The 16,258-nt window shown below is 58.1% G+C and overlaps 5 protein-coding genes across 5 annotated transcripts; 4 read left to right on the top strand and 1 right to left on the bottom strand.

The window, feature by feature from the left end:
• The first annotated feature begins 83 nt into the window (after positions 1-83).
• GGS23DRAFT_9756 (PIG-X) lies at positions 84-2,223 on the top strand. Its single transcript, XM_051521430.1, has 2 exons — positions 84-575; positions 650-2,223. The coding sequence occupies exons 1-2, from the start codon at positions 219-221 to the stop codon at positions 1,787-1,789; spliced, it is 1,497 nt and encodes a 498-aa protein (XP_051376773.1). The 5' UTR covers positions 84-218; the 3' UTR covers positions 1,790-2,223.
• On the top strand, positions 2,075-3,805 carry GGS23DRAFT_9485 (uncharacterized protein). Its single transcript, XM_051521422.1, has 3 exons — positions 2,075-2,640; positions 2,816-3,405; positions 3,535-3,805. The coding sequence occupies exons 1-3, from the start codon at positions 2,360-2,362 to the stop codon at positions 3,588-3,590; spliced, it is 927 nt and encodes a 308-aa protein (XP_051376772.1). The 5' UTR covers positions 2,075-2,359; the 3' UTR covers positions 3,591-3,805.
• Positions 3,806-5,603: 1,798 nt separating this feature from the next.
• Positions 5,604-7,035, top strand: GGS23DRAFT_601990 (P-loop containing nucleoside triphosphate hydrolase protein; the record flags this gene model as incomplete). The annotated part of the gene is made up of 4 exons (XM_051519259.1): positions 5,604-5,666; positions 5,898-6,080; positions 6,205-6,810; positions 6,898-7,035. 4 exons carry the CDS (start codon positions 5,604-5,606, stop codon positions 7,033-7,035), a joined length of 990 nt encoding a protein of 329 aa, XP_051376771.1.
• A 494-nt stretch (positions 7,036-7,529) lies between these two features.
• Positions 7,530-8,569, bottom strand: GGS23DRAFT_601989 (transcriptional regulation of mitochondrial recombination-domain-containing protein; the record flags this gene model as incomplete). Its single annotated transcript, XM_051519258.1, has 2 exons — positions 7,530-8,192; positions 8,324-8,569. 2 exons carry the CDS (start codon positions 8,567-8,569, stop codon positions 7,530-7,532), a joined length of 909 nt encoding a protein of 302 aa, XP_051376770.1.
• A 1,216-nt stretch (positions 8,570-9,785) lies between these two features.
• GGS23DRAFT_543830 (heat shock protein) lies at positions 9,786-13,276 on the top strand. The gene has a single exon (XM_051514870.1). It carries the CDS (start codon positions 10,087-10,089, stop codon positions 12,862-12,864), a length of 2,778 nt encoding a protein of 925 aa, XP_051376769.1. The 5' UTR covers positions 9,786-10,086; the 3' UTR covers positions 12,865-13,276.
• The last annotated feature ends 2,982 nt before the right edge of the window (positions 13,277-16,258 follow it).

The raw sequence follows: 16,258 nt of genomic DNA, 5'->3' as shown, positions 1-16,258 counted from the left end.
GGAGCTTGGGCCATCCTGGGTTTGGTACCTTCAGGTACCTACCTCGCTTGCACCTTGCACCTTCGCGCCTCGCAGCTCGCCTCGTGACAGATAGATCACTTATACCTGCGACACCAACCCCGTCTCCCTCCTTCTCACCAACTTCTTTTTCCTGCAGATTTACCAAGATCATAGACTGGAAGCTCAGGAATGCGCTATCCTCCATCTTGTCCTCTAAAATGCGCCAAAGAATCACCTTCTTCCACAGGCACGAGCATGGCGTCGACCCGGACTCCCTGAAGCTGGCCGGTCGCTCCATCGCCGGCCCCGATATCATAGCCGAACGCGAGGACCGGATCACGTTAGCGCTCGACGAGCTCCCCGCCGAGCTTCGAGACCTTCTTCAGGAATCCCAGGAACTTTACATACGCTGGCAGAGCCCCGTCGCCTACCAAACTGTAGGCCCATGGAGCTCCCGCCTGCCTCCCGGCCTGCATGTCTTCTACACCCCCAGCAACGGCCGGAAGCTAGAAGGCGAACGCTTGTGCCCCTTGTTACAGGCTGCTTTCGGCCCTTTGGACTGCTCGTCGATATCTGTAAGCGACCGCCATAGAAACTAGATCACGACGGTCTCTCGACGCCATGTTCTCATCCCGCTGACCTCCCGCAGGACTCGTTTACGAAGTTGCCAAACGACCGATTTTCCCATTCGACCGCATACCAATACTACCAGGTCCTAGAAAGCCTAGCGCAGTTCGCATCGTACATCGAGAAGCGTGCGTGCGTCTCCCCTGGCTCCGAATGCAAAGAGCGTGCGCAGCGGCTCGCCAAGGCAAATTCGGTGGATTTCTCCTACGACGCTGTCTCCAACGTAGCCAAGGTCACAGCTTTGTGGCCGAATGAGCCACAGCCGCTATCTGTCGACTCCCATCCGGATCACAGAGCCGAAGTTGGCATAATGACGCCGGATATACCTCCGCATCTCGAACAGCACGAGTTTGGTGTGACGGGGCTGCTCAGTGTTTTAGGCCAAGACACGAAACCCTCGCCAGCTCTGTTCTCCTTCCCTTCGCGTCACAAAAGCGCCGCTGGCGTCAGCTTTGCGTCCGGGTTCCTACCCCCGTCGGGGCTACACCCGACGATGCAACTCCGCGTGAGCTCAAGCAAGCCGCCGATGGAGGGGCCGTATTGTTCATTGCACACGTACCTGACGCTACCCCGGGCTATATTTGCCGACAAGTATCAACTTGGGGACGGTCTGTTCCTATCATCCAAGAATTTGACATCGTTGCGCTACATCAGCCAGCCCGTGGATCTCGAGGCACCCGATTATGCCATCAAACTCTGGGGCTCTAGCGTTCTCCTCGAGCTACAGCCTCCCGATGTCCAGGACGATAGGCCATGGACAGCCGAGATTCCGCTCCACCTTCGCTACTTATCACCTGCAGAACACGGATATAGAAGCATCCACGTCCCCTGGCCGGCGGTCTTCTGGGCCTGCACGGCCGAGGACGGTACAAAGTTCCCCAGCAATCCGTTCGACAGAGTCAATCTCGGGTATGACGGACTGTTCGGTCAGCGTACAATTTTCTGGCACGTCGATCCGAGGCCAGAGTCGGGAGGCAACCTCTACCACACGATCCGAGTCCCCGTTCTCGACCTGCTGAAGTCGAGCTGGATCAGCGCCGGGACAGCGGCCGTGGTTCTGGCCGGATTCCTCTTCGTAGTGTTTAAGCTCGCCTCCGTGTATCTGAGGTCGGGCTACGGCAGCCAGGAAGCAGAGAAAGAGTCGGATAAGAAGAGGCAATGATTTCGCGCGAGGTCCGCTATCGTCGTCTTCGAGCTACGAAGGTATATACCCCCAAGGGGTTGTTGCAGATTGCAGGTATGTATCTATTAGCAAGCGTTACAGTCATGTGGCCGCGTGTGGCCGCGTCATGTCATCATGCAGGTATAGGGTATTATGCATGTAGAGTATATATATCGGTTTGGGCTTAAGGCATTCCCTGATCGTACCATGTTGCGTTGCATTATACGTTAGGCAGTTAGAGGCAGTACTGGAGGGAGTATGCACACGACGCTAATAGCGGGTCAGGCGCACCACCAGCGCATCAGACTCGGCTTTTGGGGGATGCGGTAACAGCGTGCGTGGGCTTACCGTAGAATCCCCTCTAGTTAGCTACTCGAGGGCTGCTATACCTACCTACTGACACACCTGGTAGTGGTTGCAGACAGCGTTGCCTCCTGGTTGACCTCGGGCACCTGTCCCTAACCCGTTTTGCTAACACCAGCCGGCTTGCCTACCTACCCTTCTTCTACCTTTCTACCTATCCACCTGCCTACCTGTCTACGTGTTCTCGGCCGCTGCGCCGCCGGCGTCATGTTCCCGTGGATACTCGCGGGCCTCGCGGTCCTGCTCTTCGCCTACGAGCCGATCTTGCGGTTCTTCTCGCCGTCGGGATACTCCCCGCGGGAACCGGCGCGGCTGCCACACACGCCGCGCCCACGTATCGACGAGTCGCTGCTGGCTATGGACGCGGCGAATGAGACGGACTGCCCGCCTCACACGTACACCGTCCACTTCCTGTCCAAGGCGCCCATCGTCGTGTACATCGAGAACTTCCTGTCGGCGGACGAGCGGGCGCACTTGCTCGAGATCAGGTACGTCTATACTTACCTAGGTTGTATTCCTTCTCGTCTCACCTCGTCCCCCATCTCATCCCGTCTCACTCCAATATACTCCGACGCCTCACCACGTCCCTCTTTTGCCGCCTTCTCTCTTACCGAGCACGTATTTCATTGCGCTGACCGTCCGGGTCCGGGGACGCATAAAAAGTGAGCCACTGTTCGAACCGTCGACGGTGACGCACGACGGGGGCTCGACGGAGCGGGACGCGACGGTGCGGGACTCGGAGGTGGCGGTGGTGCCGAGGACGGCGGAGGTGCGGTGCATCGAGGCGCGGGCGCGGGGGTTCCAGGGCTGGCGGGCGGACCTGTGGCTCGAGCGGCTGCGCGTGCAGCGGTACCGCGGGCCGGCGCAGCACTACGCGCACCACTTCGACTGGGGGTCCGGGCGCCGCGGCTGGGGGCGCGCGAGCAGCTTCATGGCGTGGGTGTACGCCGACGGCGACGGCGCAGGCCTGGGCGCGGGCGAGGTCGAGGGCGGCGGCACCGAGTTCCCCCTGCTGCCGTGGAGCGCGCCCGACGAGAAGTGGTGTCGCTGGGTGGAGTGTCCCCCCTCCGGCGAGACGGGGGAGGGGCAGGAGGAGACGGCGGGCGGGAAAAGGGGCACCGGGGGCGACGGCGAGAGGCCCCGCGTTGGTGTTACGTTCAAGCCCGTGTCGGGGAACGCGGTGTACTGGGAAAACTTCCGCCCCGACGGGACCGGTAGGGGGTGGGATGAGACGTGGCACGCGGGTCTACCAGGTACGTGTGCGATTATTGCCACTTTTCCCTCCTTCGTCTTACGAGGCCAGTTATAAGCGCTTCGCTCATGACGCACAGCCTAACCCGTCCTGTAGACGGAAGTACACTAACGAGTTGATTTCGTGACAGTGAGAAAAGGAACCAAGGTCGGCCTCAACATTTGGAGCTGGGGCAGGCTCAGTTAGGGGGAGAGCGGGTTTATCTACCTACATGGCCCACACTCCGGATCTATGAAGGATGGGACACCACTTCTAGGAAGAAAAAAAAAGAAAAAAAAAGCAAGTCAAGCGAGACATGGCCAAGGAAGTTCATTCCGTTGGGTTCCTCTAAGGCTCGTGTCGCCGTTCAGCCACACGACACGACAGACACAACTAATTAGGTAGATGCCTACCTCCCATATACGCGGTCAAGCCGAGTTTACTAGGTGCCTTGAGCGTGGAAGATAACCAAAAATACATTCATCAGACATCTCCAAGGCGGCTATCGCTCATCTCATAGTTCCTAACGGCACAGTCGCCTGAAGACTCTGGCACATCCTGTAACAGGAGCCGACAGCCGACAGAATTGAGTGCCCGCCTCAACCATACCAGCGGTCTACCCCGGCCACGGCCCGCATGTCAAAACTCTCGCATGCTACTCCGCAGGCGCAGGGTCAATCCTCGAAACGCATACGTTTTGCTGGACTTCAACGACGTCATGGTGAGGTAAGGCAGAGGCAGACGAGCAAAGATCCGGCGGAAATCTGCTGGGCATACCAGGACCGAGCCCAGTTGAGAATCCCCGTTCGCGTTCAGACCCAGCAGGGCCAGGGCCAGGCCAGGCCCCGGGGCCAACGGAAAATAAAGAGAAGGCGACGAAGTGGGCGTATTACCTAGTTTTTACTGGTTCAGGCCAATTGGAAGGAAGCCGATATTACGAGTTTTGATGGAGCCGACAAAAACCCCCACGCGGATCCCGCAACGGGGACCGGACGTCGCTATTTACATCCCCAAGCCGGGGCTCGAGGCACCACCATTGGTAAAAACGGCACCGTAATCACTTACGTGCCTGTGAACACCCTTGTCTAGTGCGCGCCCACGTACATGTTCGGAAGTGCGTACAGGTTCGTCACCGCCCAAGTATTACACGGACCGGGGCAGTTCGGGGGTTCGAGAGCGACACTTGCGAGTTAGGTAGAACTTCAGTTTCAACGCGGCTCTCAACTCATGGCCACGATGAAAATGAGAGAGAAGAGAGAAGAGAGACGAAGAAGGGAGACTTATTCGTCCAAGTTTCTATGCTTCCTACGCCAGCACTTGCCCCAACTCTCTGATCTCTGCCCCCTTGCCCCTAATATGTCTGTGATTTGCCAATGAGCAGCCTCGATCTGACGTATACCACAGATATCCCTACCTTCTTACCACCCACATCACAACCTATTACCTAAGGAACTAAGCGCATGGACACAGGCCTGCATGGCCTAGCATCTGCGTCTTTTTTTTTTCTAGCTTCCAAGATTTCGAGGCCGCTGGGCGGTCGTCTATTTCGGAACATATACATTGTCATAGGCCATGTACTCAGACATGGATATGAAATGCACGCAGATGTATCGGACCATGGTGTAGGCACGGCTAGTGTTCTCGGCATCGCATCCACCAGCTAGCTGCTTACCCAGGTATAGCAGACTAAGTGCCTAAACTGTCTAAGGAGGCAGGTAAGTTCAACAGGCACAGTTCAGCTAGACGTCGACGTAGCCCCGTCTGGCAACCTCGTCCGTCAACTCTGCACAACTTTTGGCTATCGCATACGTAGCTGAGGTTATGCCGGACAAAATCCACGTTTCTCCTTCTCTCATTTCCTCTCTTGAAAGACCGGGATCCCTCGGCGTTCGTCCAGGCCTGCTTTCCCTCTCACCTCACCGTCACCCGACTCCAGCTGAACCTAGTCCGCTTATGGACCTGCCACCGGGAGCTTTGCGCGTGCTTGTTTCCTCGAACCACCCGCCGTCCGAGCGGGAGAGAGTTAAAGCAACCCGTCCGTCCCTCGATCGATCGATCAGATAAATGCGTCTTTGCTCCTCTATCTCTTCGTTATACACTAGCTATCTCACGCGCGGTGCGCTACACGCCTATACGTTGTCGAGCAGCATATACACCTGAGTGAGCAGAAGACAACCCAACCTGGTCACACCATCCGGAACCCAGATCGCAACACTCAAGATGTCGGAGAAGCCCATCTTCCTCGTTACGCACCCACGTGCCTGTTCCACCGCCTTCGAGAGGGTAAGTCATTCTGATCCGTCCCTCCCGTCAAGAGCGAAAAAAAAAACCGGATCGGCGGATCCCAAGGCCGCTAGCCTACTACACGCACACACTTGCTTACTGCCGCTACTCGTGTATCCGCCTCCATGCACCTGTACGGAGCTTAGCTTGGCTAGCCGAGGGGCCAGACCCCGGCCACGCCAGCCACAGAGGGAGAGGACGAGCTAACACTGTGTGCTCTCCCGCTCCCAGGTCTTCATGACTCGCGACGACATCCTCGAGTGCGTCCACGAGCCGTTCGGCGACAGCTTCTACTACGGCCCGGAGCGGCTCAGCGAGCGGTACGCCGACGACCCCGCCGCCAGGGAAAGCAGCGGCTTCGCCAACACCACGTACCGCGATGTCCTCGAGCGCCTCGAGAAGGACGGCAGCAAGGTATGCAGTTCCCTTTTTTTTTTTTTTCCCTTTGTTGTCTACGTCGGGCGATACTATATGTATATTCTACCGCATGTCCCAGGACCCCCCCCTGAGCCCACTCCGCTAACCACGGCGGCGGCAGGGCAAGCGCGTCTTCATCAAGGACATGGCGTACTATCTGATGCCGCCGGACGGGAAGCCGGCGACGATCGCGCCGTCGCTCAGCGGCGGGGGCGCGGCGGCGAGCACCAACGGCACCAACGGCGACACGGCCCGGGGCGGGGCCGAAGACGGGAACCCGACGGTGCTGCCGCTGGCGGTACTGGAGCGGTTCCACTGGACGTTCCTGATCCGGCACCCGCGGCGGGGGATCCCGTCGTACTTCCGGTGCTGCGTGCCGCCGCTGGACGCGGTGACGGGGTTCATGCGGTTCCTGCCGAGCGAGGCGGGGTACGCGGAGCTGCGGCGGGTGTTCGACTACCTGCGGGCGCGGGGGCTCGCGTCGTCGGCGCCCGGCGGCGCCGGCGGCGGCGACGTGACCGTCGTCGACGCCGACGACCTGCTCGACCGCCCCGCCCCCGCCGTCGCCGCCTTCTGCGCCCGCGTCGGCCTCCCCTTCCGCCCCGACATGCTCGCCTGGGGCGACCCCGCCGGCCAGGACCGCGTCGCCGCCGCCTTCGCCAAGTGGCGCGGCTTCCACAACGACGCCATCCAGAGCACCGGGCTCGCCGCCCGGCCCCACGCCCAGGTACGTCCGCCCGCCGCCGTCGCCTTTTTGGAAGGAGAGGAGATGACGATGTGAAAAAGAATGCCTGCTGACGTGCCCGTTTTCTAGGCAGCCCTCACCGACGAAGAAGAGGACGAGCAGTGGCGCCAGAAGTTCGGCGACGAGGCCCAGAAGGTGATCCGCGCCTGCGTCGACGAGAACCTGCCCCACTACGAGTACCTCAAGTCGTTCGCCATGAAGTTCTAGACGCCTGGGTCGCCCCGTTACTCTTTTTTTTTCATTTCTTTTGATTCGGTTCTTTACCCTTCTAACCAACCGCCTCGCCTCGCCCCGCTCCTCCGCTTCTACTCGCGGGCGCGGAATTTCGTCTCGGGCGGTTGGGCTAAGGCAAGGGAGGGGTACAGGAACTGACGAGGGGACGGGAGATTGGTATGTAGGCAGGCAGAGACATACACACATACGCGCGCGCACGCGCTACGGTACAGAGGTTCAGAATGTATATTTTTTCTGGAGGTGCCATGGCGGTATGCCTATATCAGGACATGGTTTGAAAAGGGCACGGCGGTGGTGCGGGGCGGAGGGGTCGTCGCCGTGATAAACGGATAGACGACTGATAATACATTCGGCTGCAGAGACGCAGCCGCGAATCGGCAGGAATATAAAGTTATTGAGGAAGCCTTGTTTTCTTTCCTCCTCCGGCTCAATGTAAACGGCGTGCGCGTAGACTCTTCCCCCCCCCCTTACGCGGAAGGCCGCTGATCGCCTCCTTTCTGGAGCTGCTCGGCGGCCACCAGCTCGGCTGGCGCCGTCCGCGGTTTGTCCCCTTCCTTCCCGCCCCCCTCGGTCGGCGGCGCGGCGCCGTCCGGCGTCTCCGCGTCTAGCGGCTGGAGGACGGCCTCGGCGAAGAGGTGGTGGGTGACGTTGGAGGGCCACTTTTTGGCGTAGCCGCGGTCCTGGCCGTTCATCCACCAGATCTCGGCCTTGAGCAGGGCTCTGGGGGGGGTAGCGGCGTCGGGGGGGCGGGTGCTGCTCTCGGGGTCGGCGGCGGCGGCGGCGTCGTCGGCGGGGTCAGGGGCGGCCACCCACATCTTGTTGCCCTTGCCGAGGCCGGCGAGGACGGCGGCGATGTCGGCGATGGCGTTGGCCTTCTGGTCGTTGAGGCGGCGGCCGCGGTCGTGCTTGGTCAGCACGTGGCCGTCCTTGGGGTCGGCGAGCAGGGAGTCGGGCCAGCACAGCGCGTGCAGCGACTGGCACTCGCGCAGCCGCTGGTACACGCTGCGGCCCACCTCACCGCTGCCCTCGGGGAACTGGATCATGGCCAGCGGCCGCCACAGGTCCTTGCGTATCGACGACGGCCGCAGCTTCTTCCCGTTGAAGGGGATCTGGCGCAGCATCTTGCTGGCCTTTTCGAGAGAGAGGGGGGGGAGGGGACGGGATTAGCGCGTCGTTTTTTTTTTCGGCTGATGCTGCTTCGTAATGGTTTACGCTCGGCGGGGAAGGGGGGGGGAGGGGAGGGCGACGCCTTCATTCATACCTTGGGCACCGGGCTATGGGAGTACACGGTGATGCCGTCGAAGAAGTGGTGGAAGACCCATATCTTCTCGCCGTGGTGCGGGGGGAGTTGCGGCAGCGGATGAGGCTTCCGGACCTTCTTCTTTCCGGCCTCCAGCCGCTTCCGGACCTTCGCGCTGATGTGCTTGAAGCGCACGGGGGCGCGCGGGATGCCGACCAGCGACAGCTTGCCGAGCTGGGCCGCGATCGAATTGGCCGTCAGGGCCATGGCGGCTGCGGGGATTGCGATGGCGACGGCGACGGCGACGGCGGACGGGGGGGGACGGTCGGGGTTGGGGTTGTTGAGGCTGACACCGGATACCACCTACATAGACGGGTGTAGGTAGGTATCTGGTCGCTGGGGCTGGGCTGGGTGGTGCCAGTATCGGTGCTGCCACCACGCAAAAATTCCGATTGCGACGATGATTATTCAGGTTCAGAAGGTGAACCTGCCTGGCTCGGCCTATAGGTACCTAAGGTAGGTAAAGGTACCTACGCACCATCTTGGCAGGGCTTATCGTTATCTTATCGCGGTGCTCTCGTTATCGGACGCCATATCGGGTGTGGGTGATCCCAAGATCCGGCCGGTGCCCGAGTCCTTCCCGCGCCCAGCTGGCAGCTAATAGGGCGGATCGAGTCATCCCACCTCGAGGGATCCGTAGGTTCCATGATGACGCCCACAGGGCCGCCTCGCCGGGAGCCGGGTCGGAATCCAGACGTTGGCTGGCAGCGGGTCGACACCAGCAGGTGAGCCAACCCACCTCGCGGGCTTACTCGCATGGACATGCCTACAGTTGGGTGGTGTCCACCGTACTTAGAGTATAGGCATAGGCATAGGCATAGGCATAGGCATAGCCTTAACCTTAGCCCTAGCCTTAGCCTTAGGCATATCACCACTTATAAGTTATAGTAGAGGCCTAGCTTAGGCGCACCTACACGTAGGCACCTGAGAGATAGGTAGGTAGCTGAGCAGCACGGAGTTGGGCGAGGGCAGTGGTTCCATCCACTCGTCGGGCCGCCTTGGCGAGGTTTGGCCAGAGTGGGTCGCACGTCCGACAATCCCCCCCAGGCGCTGCCCCACCACCATCGACGCTGTGGAAGCTTCGCGGGGCTTCTCAGCGTCCCTGGATACCCGACGGTGTGGTGTAGGTACATGCGGTCGCGCGCGCCTGACCGCGGCCCAGCAAGTACCGCACTCGCCTGCCTGTCCACCTGCGACACTTCTAGCGAGAGCGAGGCAGACTGGACTGAATGACCTTTTCCTCGCTGGCACCGTCGAGAACCGGCTGGCGATTTCCACCAGGACCCAGTCGTCACGGCCCGAGAGTAATTGTCTCGTCATCATCGCATGTTCCCTCTTCTCCCCCGTGACAGACCAGATAAATACGTGTTTCACTTCCGCGCCGTCTTCTTCCTCCTCTTCTTCCTCCTCCTCCTCCTCCTCGTTTCCTTCTTCACCACTCGAAAACATCCCCAGCTGTATCCGCGGGGCAGGATATCAATCAACTCGTTCTGTACTACACACCCCTAATACTCGCGGTGGTAAGCCGGTGCATCCGCTAAGCTCCCCGCCTAACGACATCACACACCTAAACTAGTCTCTGCCACCACTTGCAGCTAGCGTGTCCGCCCTCACCCAACGCACCTTTCACCTCTCTCTTACCTGCGGGCGCTGCCTGATACACCCCTACACCAACACAAGACACGCACCCGCTCTCTGTCTAGAACCAAACCCGCCTGTCCGCTATGAATTCGCGTATGGAGTTCACGGACCGGGGCAAGAAGGCCCTCGAAGATGCCATGGCGCTGGCCGAGCAATACGCTCACACCCAGCTGCTCCCCGTCCACCTGGCCGTCTCGCTGCTAGATCCCCCGCCAGACCCGTCCAAGGACCAGCAAAATGCTCCCCCGGGAACTACTCACAGCCTCTTCCGTCAAGTGGTCGAGAGGGCCCACGGCGACCCTCAGCTTTTCGACCGAGCTCTCAAAAAGATGCTGGTCCGTCTGCCGAGCCAAGATCCGCCGCCCGAGCAGGTCACCATGGCCCAGTCCTTCAACACCATCCTCAGAAAGGCCCAGGAGCTCCAGAAGACCCAGAAGGACACCTACATCGCCGTTGACCACCTCATCACCGCCCTCTCCGAGGACGCTACCATCGCCACCGCCCTCAAGGAGGCTAACATCCCCAAGGCCAAGTTGGTCCAGGACGCCGTCCAAACCATTCGCGGGACGAAGAGGGTGGACTCGAAAACGGCCGATACCGAGGAGGAGCACGAGAACCTGTCCAAATTCACCATCGACATGACGAGCATGGCGAGGGAGGGCAAGATCGACCCCGTCATCGGCAGGGAAGAAGAGATTCGGCGGGTCATCCGGATTCTCTCCAGACGAACCAAGAACAACCCCGTGCTGATCGGTGAACCCGGTGTCGGCAAGACCACCGTCGTCGAAGGCCTGGCTCAGCGGATCGTCAACGCCGACGTTCCCGACAATCTAGCCGCCTGCAAGCTGCTCTCGCTCGACGTCGGTGCCCTGGTGGCCGGCAGTAAGTACCGTGGCGAGTTCGAGGAGAGGATGAAAGGCGTCCTCAAGGAGATCTCCGAATCCAAGGACATGATTGTGCTCTTCGTCGACGAAATCCATCTGCTGATGGGCGCCGGAGCTTCCGGCGAGGGCGGTATGGACGCGGCCAACCTCCTCAAGCCCATGCTTGCTCGCGGCCAATTGCACTGTATCGGTGCTACAACTCTCGCCGAGTACCGGAAGTACATCGAGAAGGATGCTGCCTTCGAGCGACGATTTCAACAGGTTCTCGTCAAGGAGCCCACAATTCCCGAGACCATCTCCATTCTCCGAGGCTTGAAGGAGAAGTACGAGGTTCACCACGGTGTCACCATCGCCGACGCTGCCATAGTTGCCGCTGCGAATCTTGCCGGGCGCTACCTTACCTCTCGGCGTCTCCCCGACTCCGCGGTGGACTTGGTCGACGAAGCCGCCGCCGCCGTCCGAGTGGCCCGAGAATCGCAACCCGAAATTATCGACTCGCTGGAGCGCAGACTGCGGCAGCTCAAGATTGAAATCCACGCCCTGTCTCGCGAGAAGGACGATGCATCCAAGGCCAGACTCCAGATTGCGAAGCAGGACGCCGAGAACGTCGAGGAGGAGTTGAGACCGCTTCGCGAGAAGTACGAGCGCGAGCGCAAGCGCGGCAAGGACATCCAGGAGGCGAAGATGAAGCTAGACCAGCTCAAGGTCAAGATGGAGGACGCGGCCCGGCTGGGTGACCACGCACGAGCTGCCGATCTTCAGTACTACGCCATTCCCGAACAAGAGCATATGATCAAGGAGCTCGAGCGCCAGAAGGCTGCCGCCGACGCCGCGCTCAGTCAGAATGACATCGGCGGCTCCATGGTTACCGACGTCGTCGGCCCAGATCAGATCAACGAGATTGTATCGCGATGGACCGGCATTCCCGTCACCAGACTCAAGACCACGGAGAAGGAGAAGCTTATCCACATGGAGAGAGCGCTCGGAAAGATCGTCGTGGGGCAGAAGGAGGCTGTTCAGGCCGTCTCGAATGCTATCAGACTGCAACGGTCAGGTCTCAGCAACCCCAACCAACCGCCTAGCTTCCTCTTCTGCGGTCCGTCCGGTACCGGCAAGACCCTCCTTACCAAGGCCCTAGCGGAGTTTCTGTTCGACGACCCGAAGGCGATGATTCGGTTCGATATGTCGGAATACCAAGAGCGCCACGCACTTAGCAGAATGATCGGTGCGCCGCCGGGGTACGTGGGCCACGACGCCGGTGGCCAGCTGACCGAGGCCCTCCGCAGAAAGCCGTTCTCCATCCTGCTCTTTGACGAAGTAGAGAAGGCGGCCAAGGAAGTCCTGACCGTTCTCCTCCAACTCATGGACGACGGTCGGATTACGGACGGCCAAGGCCGCGTCGTCGACGCTAAAAACTGTATAGTCGTGATGACCTCCAACTTGGGTGCCGAGTTTCTAGCGCGCCCGTCCGGCCGAGACGGCAAGATCGATGCCACGACGCGGGATCTCGTTATGAACGCGCTCCGCAACTACTTCCTGCCCGAATTCCTCAACCGTATCAACTCGGTCGTCATCTTCAATAGACTCACGAGACGCGAGATCCGCAGAATTGTCGACCTGCGCCTCACCGAGATCCAGAAGCGTCTCGCCGACAACGACCGCAACGTCCAGATCGAGGTCACGGAGGAAGCCAAGGACTACTTGGGCAACGCCGGCTACTCGCCCGCTTACGGCGCGCGGCCGCTTGCGAGGCTCATCGAGAAGGAAGTGCTCAACCGCCTGGCGGTCCTGATCCTGCGCGGAGGCATCAGGGACGGCGAGTCGGCCCGGATCGTGCTCGTCGGCAACAAGATCCAGGTCGTCCCCAACCACACCGACAGCGAGCTCGGCGAAGACGACGAGGATATGCTGATCGACGAGGAGGACGCCGTCGAGGACGTCGCGCCCGACGATATGGAAGAAGACATATACGACTAAAAGGAACGAGGGAATAGCGACGACGACTCAGATCAACACGCTAACCTCCCGCGAACACACTTTCATGCATCATGAGACGTACGTACGTCCGCGCATGCGGGTAACAGCATACATTCGATCAGGCATCGGGAAAATGGTCATGCTCTTTCCTCTCTACATGCAGACGCATTCAAGCATATACTTCTGGTACACGGACGTGTCGGTGGCATGACCCAAGAGACTCATTCGGAGCCGGCGGTTCCGACTCCACATAGGCAAGGAGTTACAGCGCGGACATATTGGTTTTTTTTTTTAGGTCCATGAGGTAAGGGTAGGGGGATGTTTAGCTCACGTCTTAACCACCCCGCACCCTCCCCCTGAAGGCTTGTAAGTTAGATCGTCTAGGTAATTCAGATCGATTCCAAAAACAGTAGCCTGAGTCTTGTCGAGCCCCAAGTGAAATCGTGATTGTAGACATCTTGCAAGGCGCCGATCTCGGCCCCTTTGCGTGGTGTGTACGCAAGTACGGCATATCTATGCCTTGACGATATATTTCTCGTCAGCTGAGGTTGGCGCTGGTCGAATGCGGAACTGTCGAGAGTGAAGAGAGAAGCCGGGGGCTCGAGGCTCTTATATTTTGACCGTCTTTCCCTGGCAGCGGCACAGTCTCGGGCGAAGTCGTAATTACAATGTGGTGTATTATCTATAAAGGGGGATTTGTAGTAAGGTGTGCTTCTGTAGGTATGTTACCTATCTAGGCAATTGGGTTTCGTACTAACGGGAGCATCCGAAGCGCAAGAAAAGAGACTCACAATACCTAGATACGACGAGCCTTTAAGGCGCGCAACAAGCTTTACTGTTGTATATGAGACCACGACGGCATAATATATCCAAGTCTCGTACTCTCGGGCCGTTGTTATTAGCTCCTTGCCTCCTAGCGCTTAAGGACCCTCAACACTAACAACACGCCGGGTTATTGCGCGTGGAAATACATAGTAGATGGTAAAAGTAATGTAGTATAAAGCGCCAAGAAGCAGGAGTATAAATATATGCCTACCTTTTACCTTCTAAGATAATCGGATTAATCGAAAAACCTGCTTCATACTGTAATAAATAGTGTGGTGGAACTAGGCTACGTAGCCTTTTGGGTGAGTATTTATATAGGTTTCGTATCTAGATTTTTATTGATTAGACTTAAACCTATAGACTTACGGTAGACCTTAGTTTATAGTAATTTACTCTTTTTTAATATGCCTTTAATTGCTATCTAGTCTTTCCATTCTCTATTTCCTTTCTTAGTTGCTGTTCTCAGCTGGCTGATCAACTGATTACAGCTGTTTATAGCTATAATCTGGTTCGATCGGCACTAATAGGCCAGTTGTTGGCAGTTGGGTAACCATTACTATACGGGTCTCCATTATAACGTGCTCACGCTGCTCCTATTCAATACTGAGCTTTATCCTTAGAAATTTTCTCTTGAATGCATTTCTAACTACCGCACGAAAGTGCACTCAACTGATTGTTTTTCGCAATCAAATTTTACTCTGAAAGCGCATCGTACAGCATGATAGTGAACGGTGGTGGTGCAGTGGTAGTAGCGCAGTAGTAGTGGTAGCTATGGCAGTGGTGGCTATAGCAGTAGTAGCGGTAGTAGTGGGACCTGCTTTAGGGTAAGCTATAGGGGGCTTAAGAAGTCTTAGAAGGTAGAGGGTACAAATTTACCCCCCTGATTCTTGGCGCCCCACGCCGCATTTCTTTTACCATCTACTATGTATAGACGCCTACATTTCCCCGTTTAGATATGTGGGCTTGTATGTGCGTTTCCTACGCGATACCATACGCCGCGTCTTTCGGCAACTATGATAAGCGGTCGATGTAGTAGAGATACCGTCACCCTCCCGAGACCCAGGTTTTGGGGGTTCTGACAACCGCTCCCCTCGTCTCCCATAGGAATCGACAATCCTCTCCGAGGTTAGCACCGACAGCTGTATCAGTAGCCGTGGTGTCTAGCGCCGACCTCCGGAGGCGGTGGACTTTTCCGCTTCCATCTAGGGCAACAGCGGCGTGTTTCTAAATGGCGGTGGCATACCGGGACCAGAGGGGCTCGCAGCAGCGTGCTCCCTACGGCGGGAGGCGTCGGTCGCCGGCCAAGCCGGGACCTTCCCATCGTCGTAAAATAGCTCTAGGAGCTTACGCATCATGCTAACAAGCGATTCACACCAAACTAATCCGGTCAGCTAATAGTACCACGGGAGTAATACAAAGGTAGGTACATACGCGGCAGCTATCGAAGGCTTTGATGTAGGTACGTCACGATCAGGTGTATCGCAGGCACGTACAGAGCCGGAGGCCCACCATAAGTTAGCTTCGAGTGACGACACGGCCCGATATCGTGCGCGACCGTATTGAAACGTACCTACGGCAACAGATGCTCTAACGTACCTATGATGGGGCTATACGCGAAGGGGCGCCTTTACATGCTGGTATGTATAGTCTTGACACGAGAAAACTCTTGCCGGTCTTGTGTCTGGCCTGTGTCACGGTAATTCTCCTTCGTGACTTGCGGTACGGTTACGGACGGCTGGAATCCGTTAGCTCACAGCGCAGGACCAATCGCTCGAAGGGGCTACTCACATATTACATCCAAGCCAACTCGCCCCCCCCACCAACCTTCCCCAAGCCTTGCGCGACTTGCGGTGGGCTTCCTCGGATGCGTGACTGGCTATACGATTATGTTAGTGGCCGTAAAATACTTTACTGCTCTGTGTGAAACAAACCTATCGCCTGCCACTGGGCAGCCGTGATCGTGCGGTAGATTTCTTTGTAGTTCTCTTTCGTAACTTCGCGTGCTGGGTAAGCTATCTTGGCGCGCTTGCTGCCACGGCTCGGGCCGTTGCCGGCCATTCCATAGGTGTTGGTACAGATATGTTAGGCAGTATACGGCCTCACGAAGGAGTCCGCGAGCTTTACATGCCTCTTTATATGTCGTAGGTATATAACACGCCTTGATAGGTACGAAGGCCCTCGAAATATATCGAGCCTGGAACCTCTGTTAACTATGAATACGGGTTAGTGGGCTTTAGGGACCTAACGTATGGGTACGTATAGAGACGCACGTCGTCAAGCGCTGTACGGAATTGTTTTGCGTAAAGAGTCCGGCTTTAGCGTGTACCTACCTAACCGCTGGCCCTGTGTCTGGGTCGCCCCAGACACACTCACACATGGGCAATTCTCGGGTCGTAGAATGGCTACTGTAAGGATGCTGATTCTGGGCTAAGTTGAGAGAGTGTGTTCGACGTGAATCCGGCTGATCACGCGGTGCGGGGGGCAGCCCTCACCCCTTCGGCCGGCTAACGATACAGATATTCTCGAATCACCCCCCTCGCGATGCGCATTCAACAGGTCGTCGTTCGGT

This window comes from Durotheca rogersii (assembly GCF_024521655.1).
Source record: "Durotheca rogersii strain YMJ 92031201 chromosome Unknown GGS23scaffold_1, whole genome shotgun sequence".
NCBI lineage: Eukaryota > Fungi > Ascomycota > Sordariomycetes > Xylariales > Xylariaceae > Durotheca > Durotheca rogersii.
Note: the sequence above shows the minus strand (reverse complement) of the source record. Positions and strands in the feature narration are given on the sequence as shown.

Excerpts from the sequence above, each read along its gene's own strand:
- GGS23DRAFT_9756 (XM_051521430.1), top strand. The coding sequence starts at position 219 with ATGCGCCAAAGAATCACCTTCTTCCACAGGCACGAGCATGGCGTCGAC. Across the intron at positions 576-649 it reads TGGACTGCTCGTCGATATCT|GACTCGTTTACGAAGTTGCC; the intron begins GTAAGCGACCGC and ends GACCTCCCGCAG.
- GGS23DRAFT_9485 (XM_051521422.1), top strand. The coding sequence starts at position 2,360 with ATGTTCCCGTGGATACTCGCGGGCCTCGCGGTCCTGCTCTTCGCCTAC. Across the intron at positions 2,641-2,815 it reads GCGCACTTGCTCGAGATCAG|TGAGCCACTGTTCGAACCGT; the intron begins GTACGTCTATAC and ends ACGCATAAAAAG. Across the intron at positions 3,406-3,534 it reads GTGGCACGCGGGTCTACCAG|TGAGAAAAGGAACCAAGGTC; the intron begins GTACGTGTGCGA and ends ATTTCGTGACAG.
- GGS23DRAFT_543830 (XM_051514870.1), top strand. The coding sequence starts at position 10,087 with ATGAATTCGCGTATGGAGTTCACGGACCGGGGCAAGAAGGCCCTCGAA.